Source organism: Neltuma alba, unplaced genomic scaffold (assembly GCF_004799145.2).
Source record: "Neltuma alba isolate B1F8T4 unplaced genomic scaffold, ASM479914v2 tig00010922_pilon, whole genome shotgun sequence".
NCBI lineage: Eukaryota > Viridiplantae > Streptophyta > Magnoliopsida > Fabales > Fabaceae > Neltuma > Neltuma alba.
Genome location: NW_021635698.1, coordinates 183,203 through 199,756, shown reverse-complemented (window position 1 = coordinate 199,756; position 16,554 = coordinate 183,203). Strand labels below are relative to the sequence as shown.

The following is a 16,554-nucleotide window of genomic DNA, read 5'->3' as shown; positions in this document are numbered from 1 at the left end:
AGTTAATCATATGTGCTTTTCAAAGTTGTCACCGATTCTTTGCAATATTCGAATAACATTGAAAAAGTTAAAATGGTACTCAACTTAGACTATTAATTTACATAGAGTAAAAATTAATTACTTATTTATTTGGAAAAAAAAAGTGTATTTGATCTTCTTAAAATGCCTCCTTTAGTTATTTACATTGAAACTTACTCCCTTAACAATTTTTTCAATATGCAGTATTAACAAAGAGTGTAAACAAAATTATAAATTCTTTTTTAAAAAAAAAATTGAAATTTTACGTTTGAAATAAAAACAAATTCATTAAGAAGTTCTTATATTTAAGTCCGAACGAAGTAACGAAAAAAATCAACAATAACTCCAAAACAAAGTCGGTCTGTGATATTATCAAGTTTTATAGGTCCCCATCTGTCATTTTCCCTGGAAATAACCTGTCAAACTTTTGATGGTATTAATGCACAAGACACGAAAGAAAGCTAGGTCCTTTTTGGTTATAAGGATGGAAAATGATTTTCTTTATCTCATAATTTTTGTACGATGATTATCATGCACTTGCAGTCATTATCATATACTCGTGATACAGAAAAAAAAAATAACACTATACAAATATGTAAAAAAAAAATTTTCCCCAATACTTCCAAACTTAAGAATCATGGACAAGAGTGTCATTTTTTATTCATAAAATAAAAATTAGTTTTATTTAACATTTTTAACTTATCTACTAAGCTTAAGGAAGCCTCTAGATATGAGGCTGTCCACTGCTTCTCGTACAGCATCTTCAAGTGGAGTAAACACCAATCCCAAGTCTATTAGCCTCTTCGCAGCATCTTCACATGCTACCAACCCAGGTTGAGTTTCTGGAGGGAACCTGCATGTGGTTATGATCAGTTAGAGAGAGAACCATCCCACACGATGACAATTTAAGATTCGAATCCTCCCAAACAAATTCACACAATGTTCAAGAGGCAGACAATTGATCTGAAATCCACATTCAGGAAGGGAATTCACTGATTAAGTGGTGAGAATGCGACTCACATGTGTCCTCTTTTCTTTCAATATTTTCATTGCTCTAGAATTTTGTGTTCATGATGTATATCTCATATACCAATGTCAGGTGGATCAAGTGGAAAAAAAATCTGATGCCTTTTTAAGCAATGCCTCAAATCTGAGACTTATGCATGCCCAAAAAAAAAATGAAGTTACATTAGGCGAGATTCTCTTCATTTAATGCCCAATATAACTTAAATTTGGATTAGTCAGTAATCCCAGATGCCGAGTGATTTAAAGGAGGGGGAAAAAAAAACATCTTGACAATTTATCAGAATGTTATCTACCAATAATAATAATATAGTTAGATCGAGTAAAAGAAACCCGATAATATATACCCTTGAAGTAAGATAGAGTTTGAGTATTGAGGATAAAAAAAATTGCACTAGTAGAGATAACTCCTATTTGGGGTCAGACATTGTGTTTAAATCAAGATTAATCAGTAATATCAAATACCGTATACTTTCTCACCCAAGAAAAAGGGAACAAAAAGAACAAAAAATTCAATCATGTACGATGCACATAATGATGAGTCCCCATTTGATTGATTTATCTTGGTTAAATAAAGGATTCCAGGTTGTGCTGTTTCCCACTTGACATACAATGCCAACTAATCTTACACCCACATACTTAACAAAGAACATAAGTCATTTTATAATAAATCAGTTCTTGGGAGGAACTTTGCTCGAAGCCAATCATTGTCCATTTATCCAATAAAGAAAAAGATGAAAACAAATTTCACCAAAAAAAAGGAAGAGAAAAAAGGGGGAGAGGGAACCATCACCTCTTAAAGGGGAAAGAATTTCGAAAAAAAGTATAAAGTTAATGATATGCTCAATAATAATAATGATATCCCGATGATATATTCAATCTATTATTAACAATATTATAGGAATCATTATTTAATTGTTAATCAATAATTTGATCTATTCAATTTAACATGTCATTTTAGGCAATCAATAATTGTTTAATCAATTTGAGGTATTTTGAATACTAACTAACAAAGAGCTACGGTCAAGATATAACTGAGTACCATTACTCTTCTTCCTTCTCGCCAATTTCTTACCCTAATTTCACCTAACATGCAGTGTTAGCTGACTTGTGAACAATTTTTTCAAAATTATTAATCAAGTTACCAAACCCCATGCCTTTCCTAGTCCTGAATTGAATTTCTTTTACCTCATTGAGTATGACCACAAAAGAGAACATGGATATAAGACATAGCATGAGAACACAAAATTCAAGGTCTCCGAGTAATTTATACACTTTCTTTTCATGTGGAGGTTTTATTTATTTTTTCTTCCCAAAAGTGCAAAATAATTGAGGAAAATTATCATGAAGGACATAAATATTCTAATATTTACAAAGAGGTCTCTTAAAAATAACATACTTAAGGATGCTACTTCAAGATTATTTAAGATAATGAATCACCACAGTTTGAGCAAGTAGTACAGGACTATAGTACCACTACAAAAAAGATATAGCAATGCTACTAAAAAAATGGAGGTAAATAAACTTCAAAACTGATGGTAAATTTTCCAATACCTAGTTGTACATTCTCCAAACTACATCCATGTAAAGAAGGGGTTACACTCCTAAAAGCTAGAGATAACATACCAGATAACTTTGCTTTTCGTGGCACATTTCCTGTTTCCTTTAATCTTGTGTGAACTTGCACAAACTTAACGACTACTTTCCTTCAAAATGTCGGCAATTTCCCATAAGTTGAAGGTAACCTGGCTATAACTGGGATGTAACTTTCCCAAATCATGGCAGTAACAATTATCAGTTGAGGATAACTTGCTCATAACATAGGGACTAATTACCTAAACCTGGATGATTATTTTCCTATAATCTTGTGGTGACTTCTCGAAACAGGTTGGTAACTTGCCCATAAAATGGTGGTAATATGAATGCCACTTGGGAGTAACTTGCTCAAAGCATGATGGTTAATCGCCTAAATAGTAAAGTAGCATTCTTACAACTTCGTTGTAACTTTCCCGAGCATACTAATGAAGTTTCTATAATGTGACGGAAACTTTCATTAAGCTATAACTTTAAGGTAACACTGCTATAACAAGGCAAATTTAACTGAGACTAATTTTGCCCTTTCCATGGCCCCATCTGAAATTTCTGAAGGACTTCTATGTAAATATTAGAAAATATATTTCTTTCGTCATAATTTTCACAACAATTAAAGTCTGCAAAAGAGTACTGTATTCCCCTTCTCCAACCCATACCATAACTTTCCGTCATATTCAGCTAACTACTCCATCGGGCGTTGAACCTGTATCTCTTCCACACAAGCATGTATAGATCTCCATTTTTAATGGAAAAGTCATAGGTCCATGGTCAATAGTGATATTGTTATGTCAGTAACCTACCACCTAGTCTCCTCCTAACACTATAAATGTTCTCATTTGATCTATCCCTCTACATTGTCCCCTAATATGGGGGAAGCCAATTATTAAATCAAACATAGCAACAAAAAAGCATAGTTAGTAATAAGAAGCAAATAATACAGAAGGCAATCAAACTATTATTACAAACATATGGTATAAGCCTCAGGAAACATAAGTATAATTTATTATCAATATCTATCTGCAGACCAATAATGTGCTCCAAGCCACATGAGCTAAAAATGAGAAATTTCGAGAACCACCTACAACCTCAATCAGTGAAGAGAGTGGGAGAGAACTTCTGACCAAAATCAAAGGAAAAGTTGTTCTTATCTAAGTGGAGAGAAGCACAATAAGTAAATAAAAAAGTGGGGCAAAACAAAAGAGAAATCATTGCAGAATGGAAAGAAAACTACATGGCTCCAATCCAAAGTCCAAACGTGGTAGGCCAAACCAGAATTTTTCACAACAGTGTAAAAGAAAATTGGTAGGGAGTAGGTTGAAAGGAAAAAATGGAAAGATAAAGGAAAAACTAACAAAATTTCTCAAATCTTAAGTTAAAACAAAAAGTATACCATAATTTAATCCAAGGTTTCACAAGACAACGTTGTTCTAGGACTAAAAGTGTTATTCGAGTCCCTATATTTTTTGAATGATATTTGAGTCCCTATTCACACCCTAGATTCATCCAATTACCTGAAATTACAAATCTTAATATTTGAATAATAATTACATAATATTGTGTGATATAGTCTAAATAAGTAATAGATGGTCGAATATACAAGTATCTCTTTATGACAGATGGAGTCTAACCAAACCACAAAAGTGTGAAACTCATGCCAGCCCACCTGTAATCCATAATAGAAAGCACTGCTTATTTTAAGTCATGTTTGTTATCAGTCAGCAGTAGCTGTGATCCTCCAAGTCAACAACCATAATAATTTTAAAAAAAAATCATCAAAGTGGATCACCCACTTCTTAAACCAAGGTCAAACTTCATCCTCACACTGTAGCAGTTGATAATAAAACCAAACAGGAATGACAACAGAAAAAGAGGAAGAAAAAAATGCAAACCTGTGAACAGGGAAATCAGGATATAGCTTGGACACTTTGTTGGCAAAATCAGAAAACTGATAGATGCCATTGGTGCAGAGATATCTACCAGAAGCATTTGGGTTTTCAAACAGCATTACATGCGCTTTGGCCACATCCTTCACATGAACAGCTCCAAGCCAGTGATACTCTTGCGTATCCTTTGATCCCTCAAGCAACTGTTGAAGCACGGCACTGCTAGCATTCAGCGAATTCTGAAGCAGAGGACCTAAACACGTCGCAGGATGAATCGCCACCATGTTAATGCCATTCTTCTCCGCGTAATCCCATGCCCCTCTTTCCGCCAGCGTCTTCGACACCGGGTACCATTTGGCCCGCGATTTGCAGTAATCAAGGTCGGTCCAAGAGGACTCATCGAAGGGCTTGTTTGGAGGCCAATTAGGGTTCGGGACCATGGCGGAAATAGATGACGTGAGGACGACACGCATCACCTTGCACTTCTTAGCTGCTTCTAGAACGTTCAGAGTGCCCTGAACCGCCGGAAGCACGAGTTCCTTCTGTGGGTCGACGGGGTCTTCAAGGGTACAAGGGGATGCCACATGGAACACACCGGAGCAACCGTCCACGGCACGGGCGACGGCGGCGGGGTCGAGCACATCGACCTCGAAGATTTTAATTCGGGATTTGGCGTCAGGGTGGAGTCCGAAGAGGTGAGAGGCGTCGGATTTGGGGAATATGGAAGCATGTATGGAGGCATAGCGACGGTTTTGCAGGAGCGTTTTGACCAACCATGAGCCAATGAAGCCATTGGCTCCGGTGACGCACACAACGTCGGTGTGTGGGGAAGCCATTGATTGATTTTGTAAAGGAATGAAGAAGAAAATTTGATAAATGAGGTCTCAAATCTGAATCTAAAATTCCAAGGGCAGCTAATGATAATGCATTAGCAGGAGAAAGTAAGCATAAATTGAAGTACTTCTCAAGAATTTTGAGTGCAGAAGAGACGAAGTGAGTAACATGCTGTGAGCTTCAACGCCATATTTGTAGTTTCCGGATTATTTCTTTTGGCAAAAAACATTTCTTTAATTATGATAGGTGGGGCTCATGATGACTTGTTATCCTAATAATGACACATCTGTCATGATGACTGGCTATCCTAATAATGACACATTTGTCAACTACTTTAATAAAGATAAATATTTACTGATTACAAGAAGACGAAATAGATTACAGCACGAACTATTTTAATAAAGTAAAAGTAGAAGGCAACATAAAATAGGAATCTGGCGGGTCCTCCTTATCTTCAGAGCATCTCAAAAGGAGGTTTTCTGATGATGGTGTTCCCTAGTCTTTGTAGATAGGTTCATGACTAGGGGATAGGTTCATAATGCCTTCTGGTTCAGGATCATCTGAGTCATAGTGTCTCCTTGTACAGTAGGAGTCTTCGAGTTCTGGATCAAGGCCATCTTAGTTAGGATCCTGGGATTCTCTTGCAAGGAATGTGAGTTGTGGCTGAAAACTTGGCTGAGAGAGATGGAATCCTTCAGGCTGAGTGAGTTGAACCTGTGAGTCTCCGTCATAAGGGTCTTGGGAGGCTTCTGTCGGTAGAGGGACTTGTGACCTATTAGGTGGAGGTCTGACAGCACTCATGATGAAATCTCTCTGGAATTCTTCAAGTGTTGTGCTGATGGCTGACGGTGAGTTTGGAGGAAAAGGTCCAAGAGAAAGACATGAAGTGTCTTCTCCCGTGTCAGGCTGATTAAGTGCAGTTAATATTTTCTCAATTTTCTCCATTAGCAATCCTTCATTTCTAGGCCATAAGGGGTGGTGACTTGGAGAATCAAACGGTTGTCTGTGTAAAGCCTTTGGTTAGCACTTATACCATAATTCCTGAAAAAGGTAAACAAACAGAAAAATCTCTTCTGTTTGGGAGATGGTAAGTCCCAGATATTATGTTCCTTGAGAATTTTCTAAAGTTTTCCTCTCCAGCAAGGAAGAGGAGCAAGCATATCAAAAAGTGTGATAAGAGGAGAATTTTCATTTCTGAAGTCATTCAGGTGATCATGTACAACTACAGTTGAGAAGGCTATGGCACAAGTATGATTGGCTGAGACAGACTAGATGTACCATAAAAGTTTCTGGTATGGGTACCTTGATGAGGGGAACAATGAGGTATGGAGCGTCGACATCAAAGTGCTGAGGGTAAAGGTGAATTCCAGTATCTACAAGAACATGATGGAGCCAGTAGAACATAGTGCTTTTGGCAAGGTTTTGGATATCTGCTGGAGATTTAGGACTGGATTCAGGAGGAAAAATAGTGCCTCTCATTCTGTGAGGCATTTTCTGATTCAGATATGGTTAGGATGAAAAGGGGTGGGTGTTTGGAGAGTGACAAGAGTTTTCGAGGCTGGGAAACTTTCTGAGGTCTTGTGAGGAAATTTGCTATGATGTTCTGATGGCCTCTAAGATGATAGATGGTAAATTTATAGCGAGAGAACTAGTCTTTCTATCAGAGTAATTGACTGTCTGGTAAAATCTTTCCCTTGGGATTAAGCATTCTGGGAAAAGACGTATTGTCCATTTCTATTCTAAATTGATAAGGACTGAGATGAAAATTGAACTTCTTGATTCCTTTTTTGACTGCAAGGATCTCCTTGTAGGTAGTATGATAATGCTTTTCTGACTCCTTGAATTGTCCACTTGCATGTCCACAGTAGAATCTCTTTCCATCTATTTCTTCAACTAAGACAGCTCCCCAAAAGTCATCACTGGCATCAGTCTGGAGGATTCGCAGTCCTTTGTTAGGGATCTTTAAAGGAGTTGGTTGCTGTGCAATTCTTTTGAGGGTCTTAACAGCTGAGGTTTGCTCTGTCCCCCACGCGGGAGGATTCTTTTTTAGAAGTTTGGATGGCTGGCTGGTATGATTAGACACATGAGGGATAAAATCCCTGAGATGATTAATAATCCCGAGAAATTGTTGGATTTGCTTTGCTGTCAGATTATCGTCTGGGAATTTGAGCAATTCTTCTGTAATATGTGGTCTTGGATGATACTCACAATTTTCAAAATTCATTCCAAGAAATTCTATGTTTTTGACACCTATTTCTCCTTTCTTTGCCAACAATATAATCCCATAATTTTCAATTATTTTTCCAAATTGGGTCAATAAAAGTTTATGAGAATCTTCGTCTTTTGAGAAAAGTAAAATGTCATCAATGTAAATGAGGAGGTTATCAAGCATATGTTCAAAGATTCTAGTCATGGCCTTTTGGAACAGCGATGGGGCGACTTTGAGCCCAAATGGCATAACAGTCCATTAGTACTGGGCATTTGGAATACAAAAAGCAGTTTTGGGTCGATCTTCTGGGTGGATATCCAATTGCCAAAATCCTGCTTTAAGATCAAACTTGGAAAAGATTTTTGCATCTCTAAGATGGACTGTAAGTGAACTGGGCTTTGGTAAAGGGAATTTGTCATCTTGAAGGAAAATATTAAGAGGCTTATAGTCGATGACTAACCTTTTCTTTCCTCTTTTGATTTCTAATCTTTTTTCAACGTAGAATGCTTGGCAAACCCAATTAAATTTTATTGGTTCAATAAGGCCTTGTTTAAGAAGGCAAAGCATTCTTCTTTAGCAAGCTTGAGAACTTTTGGATTCATTCCTAGATAAGAAGCTTTTGTGGAATTGATATCTTCATTTTTCTTGAAGGGGAGTTTTATGAAAAACTCTTGATTCTTCCATAATGGAAATGGATGAGAGAACTGCTGATGACTATCAGCACAAAACTTAAGGAGATGATCTCTGATACTTTCATATCCTGGTGGTGCTTGTTGGATTTCAAAGAGATTAGGAATTTCAGTATATGCACTAAAGAAATTTTTATATCTAATTCCTTTAGGCAGTACTTGAAGATTCCTAGTATGATAATAGGCATCAAACCCAATAAGGATATCTTTCCCAAGGAGATCACTACCAAGAACTTTCATCCATAGAACACATCCTGGAAAGAATTGAATACCAATCTTCGTTCGAGTAATCTATTCAATCTTGAATGTTTTTGAATCAGCAGTAAGGAAGGATTGATCACAAGAGATCCATGCTTCAGATGGAAGGATATCAGGATTCATGATGGTTTTGCATGCTCTAGTATCTATGAAAGTAATAACAGGAATTGGCTTTTCATGTCTTCCTAGGAGGATATGGATTTTGACATTTGGCTTGGGAGTAACTTTGTTGTGGTCTAGCTGAGAAGCCAGAGAACCAAGGAAAGATGGATACAGGGATTGTTCAAGGGAATATAAATACTCTTGAGGATCATCATCTTCTTGGGATAAAGATTCAAAATCAGTTTCTTCATCTTCAGAAAAAGGAAGAACATATTGTGTTTCTTCATCCTAAGCATCTTGTTCTTCGATGACAGATTCAATATCTTCGTCTTCATTGATCATTAAAATAGTCTGCAAGTGTTCTAGCATCTTCACATCCTTTTTTGTCTTGTTAGGACAATTTTTTACAAAATGTCCTTTTTTCTTGCATAAATAGCACATGTTAGATTTCTTTAAATAAGGCCCGCCCCTTTTGAAGTATCTCAGGAAAGGCTTTATGGGTCTTCTCCTGGAATAAGAATCTTTTGGATATCTAAATTGACGATAATGAGATTTTCTCTTAGTAGAACAAGAACAATTTTTATCGTCTTTGCACTTTATCTTCAGATGAGGTTTTTTACAAGTATACCTGAACTTTAACTGTCCTTTCAGCATTCCTTTGAAGAACCTTTGTTGTTCACAGAGCTTGTTCACACTACTAATGCCAACTGATATATTTCTCCTATAGAAATCTCATACATGTTTAATTTGACAATAAATTTGTTTGGATCGCCATAGCCCAGAGCAAGTATACGTTTTTTTTTCTTTTTCTTTTGATAAAAAAGTATACATTTTTTCTATTTCGAATTATAAGTTAGTTTTGGAGAGATTTTATAGTATAGGATATTTTAGAGAAAATAATGATAATGATTCGTTGATATCTGTTGGCAGGAAAAAATTCGTTGTCATCTTTGTTCTAGAAGTAATCTTTATTAAGTATGAATTATTTAATGAGATTTATTGATTTTTAAAATGTTTTAAGTAATGTTGCTTAACATTTAATTATGATATGTTTGGACTAAAGTGACAATAAAAGAAAAAATTAGTCATAAGTCTCTGAACTAATAAGCAATTAGCTTTCATAAGATGCAGTTAACTTTAGTAATGTGCAAGTGGCTTCCCCATATATGAATTACCTTCCCTATAGCAATATGTATTTAGCTTTCATGATGTGTATGTGCTCTCGTAGAATATGCATTTACCTTCCCAAATATGTATTACGAACCAATATGCAATTATCTTTCTGAAGATGTAATTGGATCCTATAATGCGTAAGTAGCATCCTCAAATATGTAATTACTTTCTTTAAACTAATACAAAAACCTTTTAAAAGATACAATTAGCTTCCATAATATGTCATTACCCTCCCTGAATATGCAATTACCTTCTTTAAACACTAGTAAAAAAAAAAAACCTTCTCTAAACCAATATATAGGGCCCGTTTGGCATCACATTTGGGGGCCCAAACGTGCGTCTCCATCGGGCTTCTGATGTGGCTGCGTTTTTTACCTGTTTGGATTCACAGTAGGCTAATCTGACTTCTGGAGGCTCAGATGGACTTATGGGAGAAGTTGGTTTGTGGTGCTTTTTTTTGGAGGCCGGTGCGTTTGAGAAACCGTTGGTAGCATGTTAAATATTTTTACCTACCTAACCCTCTGCATGTTTTTGTCTGAGTTATATTAGCTAAAAGGAAAAAACCACACACGCACTCGGCACTCTCATTTTGAAACGCGATCTGAAGCTAAAAAAGGGAGCCTCTCTCACGACGTCGTCTTCTGCCATATCCCCGCCGTGCGCCCGCCGTCTCCTGCCGTGTCTCCGCCGTCTCATCAGTTCGGTTCTTGTGTGGGAGTGGGTCGTTCGGTTGTTCGGTCAGTTCTTCCAGTTCGTTCGGTTGTTCTTCCTCTTCCTCTACTCGGTTGAAGCCAGCGTCGCCGTCCATTGTCGCCGCTGTCTCCTGCCGTGTCATCAGTTCCGGTTCTTGTGTGGGAGTGGGTGGATTGTGGCCGTTCGTTCAGATCTTCCAAATATCGTTCGGTTGTCGCTCTTCTCCCTCTGTTCGGTTGCATTCTAGGGTCGCCGTCCGTTGTCACCGCCGTCTCCGCCGTGATCCACCGTCTCCTCTGTTCTGGTTCTTTTGGACTGTGGCCGTTCGTTCAGATCCTCCAAATACTGTTGGGTTGTTCGTTTCTTCCTCTGTTCGGTTGCAGGCAGTCCGTCCGTTTTCACCGCCGCCAACCGTGTCTGCTCCTAATCCACAAGTCTCGTTTGTTCAGCTGGTAAGAGATACGTGTTTTTGGTCCTAGATCTGCTGGTCTTCGATTCATGTTGTTGGCTGCCATTGGTAGATAATTCGGACCCATAGCCTTATTGATTTTAGAAGTGTTGATCTGATGTTCTTGCTCTTAATCTGATGCTCTTTCAATTAATGTGGCCTGGCTGTCGAATGGTAGTAGTGTAGTAGGAAGAACTGATGGTAGGATGACCTGGTAGTATCGTAGGAGGCAGAACCGCTGGTCTTTGATTCTTCTGATGATGATTTGTGGTTCTGAGTACCCCTTTCCTGTTAATTATTTGTGACAAGCTCCGAAAAGTTGGCGTTTTTTTAGTTTGAAAATGTGAAGATCAGTGTTTCAATTAATGTGGCGCTTATTGTTGATGAGTATGTTTTACAAACCTAAATATATATGATTCTGAGGTTATAATTCATAAATATTATATATATTAGATATTTCCTCTCATATTTATTTACAAGAGAAACATAAAAAGAATTTTGAAACATAAATATCTGATATTTTTTAGGTGTCTGCCTCTTGGGAAGTTGTTTGTAAAGTGCCTCTAATTTAAGATTGTTGAATTTGTATAATATTTCTGCATTGTTGGAAGAAAAGTGCTCTGGTTCACTGTAACTCCCTTTTGCATTCTTGATTGACATTTTTCAATAGAATTATGAACAAAGATAAAGGTAAGGCAACATGGGATACAAGCACCACAGAGGTGTTACTTAAAGAATGCATGGAGCAAATCTACCGGAAAAATCGTCAAGGAACATCATTTTCAAAGACTGGGTGGAACAACATTCATTCTGCATTCAATGCAAAAACAGGAAAATCATATGAGAGGAAGCAATTGAAAAATAGGCTTGATAGCTTGAGGAAGGATTGGAGGACATGGGTTGATTTGAACAAAGAAACTGGTGTAGGTTGGGACCCTATAAACAATACAGTGGTGGCAACAAATGAGTGGTGGGAGAAGAAAAAACTGGTATATAATTGTTGATCTTGAGTTATGAACTGTGTTATTACTTGTTATAGGCTTTTTATTTTTGTTGATTGTATTCTTGCAGGAGAATCCCCAGTATGAAAAGTTTAGGTACCAGGGGTTAAAGTTTGCTCATGAATTAAACACGATATTCAAGGGTGTGATAGCATCTGGAGAGGATATGTTGGCACCGTCTTTAACCCAACCTCAGACACAAGAGGATGATGAAGAGAATGTGTATAGAGTTGATACAGATCTCCTTGAAGGATAGGGGGATAGCGAAGAAGATCTTGGAGGTGCTAGTGTAGGAGTTACGGATGAGATGGCAGGCGTAAACTTAACAGCAAATACTGCACCTAGTGGTTCAGGAAGCCATGGGAAGAGGAAGAGAGGTGAAGGGTCTAGCAGGCAAACAAAGCAAAAACTTCCAGCCTCAAGACAAATAGCGGATTCAGTTAGTGAAATAGCTACTGCATCTAAGGATAGAGCTGCAACTCTTAAGAAAATAAAAGAGGTATCAATTTCTGAGGTTACGGCCGAAGTGCTCTGCCTTGAGGAAATTACAAGTGACTCTGATTTCCAGAACCGATGCTTAAGACTTCTGTTGCACAAGAGTGTTCGGGAAATGGTTGTTTCACTAAAAGGACAGCCAGAATACTTGGTTGCATGGCTACAGGATATGGCATACAATCCACCATCATGGCTGAAACCCCGCCTGCTTGAACTATATTTTAGGACGCATGTTATGATTTTATTTTGTCTAACTCTGACCAGAGTTGTTATTATATGTTTTTAAGTTAATGTTTGTGGAACTATAAAATTATGTAACTTGTTAACTGACTATGAATGTTTTGAATGTTTTTAAGTTACATGTGTTATTTATAATGGTAATTGCAGCTTATGAATGTTTTTAGACTAATTTTTATGTCTTTGCATGTTTAACAGAAAGAAATATTTATTTGCACATACCTAAAAATATTTATTTGTCGTTTAAAAAAATTCTTACAGTTGAATTTAACCACACTCACAGGTGACATTATCTATGGCAAATTGGAACAATCAATTTACGTTTGAGTGGATGGAGGAAGATGAACAGTCTGAAGAGGAGTCGGAGGAAGATGAACAGTCTCCATTGATTTCCCTTTTAGATGAAGAGATAACACAATATGAAGAGGTAGCTGTATTGGTGAGTCAATATGTGATGCCTTATGTGTGCAAAGAGCCACGAAGAACTAGTCAGCAAACAGGTAATTTATGGGTGCAAGAAATTTTGCGAGATCATGAAATTCGGTGTTATGACATGTTTCGAATGGAAAAAGAAATGTTCATGCGATTATGCTCTAAACTGGTCGAACATGGTTTAAAAAATTCTAAGTATCTGGGAGCGGAAGAAATTGTTGGTATGTTTTTGAACACGGTTGGTCATGGACAATGTAATAGGATGATTCAAGAAAGGTTTCAACATTCAAGAGAAACTGTAAGCAAGCATTTTCATAGAGTATTACAGGCTTGCCTTAGTCTATCCAGGGAATATATCAAACCACTCGATCCTACGTTTTCTGTAACTCACCCAAAAATAAAAAACGATAAACGATATTCGCCATATTTCAATGATGCAATAGGAGCAATTGATGGCACTCATGTACGATGTGTGGTGAGTCTTTCGAAGCAAGACAAATATATCGGGAGAAAGGGATATCCGACACAGAATGTCATGGCTGTATGTGACTGGGACATGTGCTTCACTTTTGTGTTAGCGGGATGGGAAGGTACTGCACATGATGCTCGTGTGTTTAACACTGCTGTCTCAACTCCAGCCTTGGATTTCCCTCATCCACCTCCAGGTATATTTTCAGTAGCTTCAATTTTAATTATATCGAATTCATTTGATATTTTCATTAATTTCACAATGTCAACATAATTTCATGATTTATTAGGGAAGTATTATTTGGTCGATGCTGGCTATCCAACTCCACCAAGATATCTTGGTCCGTACAGATGTGAGCGCTATCACCTTCCAGACTTTAGGCGACAATCGGGGTTTGAAAATTATAACGAAGTCTTCAATTACTACCATTCAAGTTTGAGGTGCACTATAGAAAGGACTTTTGGGGTGTGGAAGAATAAGTTTCGCATCTTAGATAAGATTAGGGTTGTTCACGGGACGGATCGGGACCGGGACAGGACTCGTCCCGGTTCCGTCCCGATGAACAGTAACGGGACAGAAAATCTGTCCGTGTCCCGGCCCGTCCCGGGGTTGTCCCAATCCCGGTCGGACGGGATGGATCGGGGCGAGACCGGGACGTCCCGAACCTCTTTTTTTTTTTTTTTTTTTTTTTTAATTTTTTAATTTTTTATTAATTTTTTTAAATAAAATCTGATTTTTTTAATTATGTTTTTTTGGGCTTAAACCTTATAAAAACATCTTTTTATTTTCTTTTTTATTTGTTTGGGCACTCTTAAACAAAAACTCAAAATATTACATATAATAATCATTAAAAACTCTAAATAAAAGCTTTTAACACAATAAAAACTTGCTAAAAATTCTAATCATCAATAATCTCAAATCATTAACAAATATAAAAACTCTAAATAAATATATCCATAGTTCCATACAATAGTCTCAAATCTTAAAAAAATATGAAAAAAATAATATTATATAAATGGGATAAAAAAAAAAAAAAAAGGACCGGGACGGGACGATCCGTCCTGTGTCTCGTCCCGTCCCGGTCCATTTTTTGTCCCGTCCCGAAAAATTTCGGGACGGATCCGTCCCGTCCCAATAAGACCGGGGACGAATCCTTCTTGAACACCCCTAGATAAGATGCCAAGTTACAAGTATAAAACTCAAGTCCAAGTAGTTTGTGCTACAATTGCTATACATAATTTCCTCCGAAGAAATTCTGAAACTGATAGAGATTTCATAGAAGCTCAATCTGAAGGTACAATTGACGAAGACAATCATGATGAAGCTGGTGAGACATCCTCTTCAAATTTACCTAGATCAAGACAAATGAATCATGTGCATGACACAATCAGAGACCAAATTGTATTGAGCATGGCATCCAATTAGTTATTTGATGTATTTAGTTTAAAAATGCTACGTATGTATGACCTCTAATTTACATATTTATCCATTACATATATTTAATTAAGTTTTTTATTATTTTTCAATTTCCTTCTAGTAATAACTTAATTTTTTTTATTTTTAATAAATTTTTTTCAATACTTCTTTTAAAATGGTCACTTATATATATAATTTCTTTATAACAATAAATTAAATTTCCTTATTTTTAATAATTTTATTTTCATTACTTTATTTATGACAAATAGTCACATTATATATATAATTTCTTTATAATACTAAATTAAATTTCTTTACTTTTAATAATTTTTATTTTCCTTACTTCTTCACTTTTAATAATTAAATATCTAATATTAGATATGTGCTATTTAATAGAATTCATATCCTTTTAAGTCATTTTACATTCAAACTTACTTTTACATTTATCATCCAAACAAGTTTCAATTTCTCAAACTGACTTTTTTCTAAAATCCAATCCAAACATAAATCACATTACCCAATCTGACTTTTACTCAATCTGACTTTTGGAAAAGTCATATTGAAAAAAAAGTTATTTCTCCACCGCCAATCCAAACACACCCATAGTTAGCCTCTCCAAAATGCAATTAGCTTCCGTAACGTGCAAAGTTGGTCCAGATATATAATTGCTTTCTCAAATATGTACTTAACTTTTCAACAATACAATTAGCTTTCCTAATGTAAAAGTACTTTTTGCTAACATGCAATTATCTTTTGCAAGAGTAATTTGGTTTTTCTCCCATGCCTTTATTTACACTAAAAGACCTCACGCATTTTCGTGATGTCAGATCCCATTCTCTATGTAAATTTTTCAACTTGAGTTATGACCAATTTTTCTTGTATCTTACATAAAACCTCGTTTGATTTTTATTTTGATCCTAAGGGTGTGTTTGGATGAAACCAAACCGTGGTTTGGAAAAGTGATTCTGGAGAATAGATTCTGGGAAGAATAGATTCTGGAAAGAATAGATTTCATGAAAAAGTGATTTTGAGAAGTGAGAGTGTTTGGATAGTTGTTATCAGAAACACTTTTTATATATACAAATTACTAAAAAAAATACATAAGTTAATATGATAATTACAGAAAAATAGATTTTATGATATATTTTAATTTGAAGGAATAAAATTGTTAATAATATATTTTTTATTAACATAATTAATAATACATAAGATAATATAATTAATAATTAATTAATATGTATATATATTTATAAAATACAAGATTAAATATGTTTATAAAAAATGTGTATAAAAAAAAACAAGATACATATCCTATAGGCTCTCACACTCTCCCTCTTTTCTCCAAAAGTAAAAATTTTTGCTTTTTCCAAAACCATGGTTTTGGTTTTTGGGTGGGTGTTTGGGTTGGTTTGGGGTGTCACTCAAACACACCCTAAATATGAGACCTCAATTTATTTTATCTCTAATATTTATACATTTTTTCCAAGATAGTCCTTTTAATAATGATAGTTCTAACCAATAGTATTTGATTAGCAATGATATTTTAGAAAAGACAACACATCTTTATTACTAATAACTAAT

The 16,554-nt window shown here is 36.0% G+C and overlaps 1 protein-coding gene across 1 annotated transcript; it reads right to left on the bottom strand.

Moving 5' to 3' along the window:
• Nucleotides 1-698: 698 nt before the first annotated feature.
• Nucleotides 699-5,555, bottom strand: LOC114759947 (cinnamoyl-CoA reductase 2-like). The gene is made up of 2 exons (XM_028949191.1): nt 4,524-5,555; nt 699-871 (listed from the first exon to the last, which is right to left on the bottom strand). Exons 1-2 carry the CDS (start codon nt 5,351-5,353, stop codon nt 718-720), a joined length of 984 nt encoding a protein of 327 aa, XP_028805024.1. The 5' UTR covers nt 5,354-5,555; the 3' UTR covers nt 699-717.
• Between the last annotated feature and the right edge of the window lie 10,999 nt (nt 5,556-16,554).

Bases quoted from the DNA above. Each gene is read 5' to 3' on its own strand.
- LOC114759947 (XM_028949191.1), bottom strand. From the start codon at position 5,353: ATGGCTTCCCCACACACCGACGTTGTGTGCGTCACCGGAGCCAATGGC. The intron at 872-4,523 runs GTTTGCATTTTT...AACCACATGCAG, and splicing joins CCTGATTTCCCTGTTCACAG to GTTCCCTCCAGAAACTCAAC.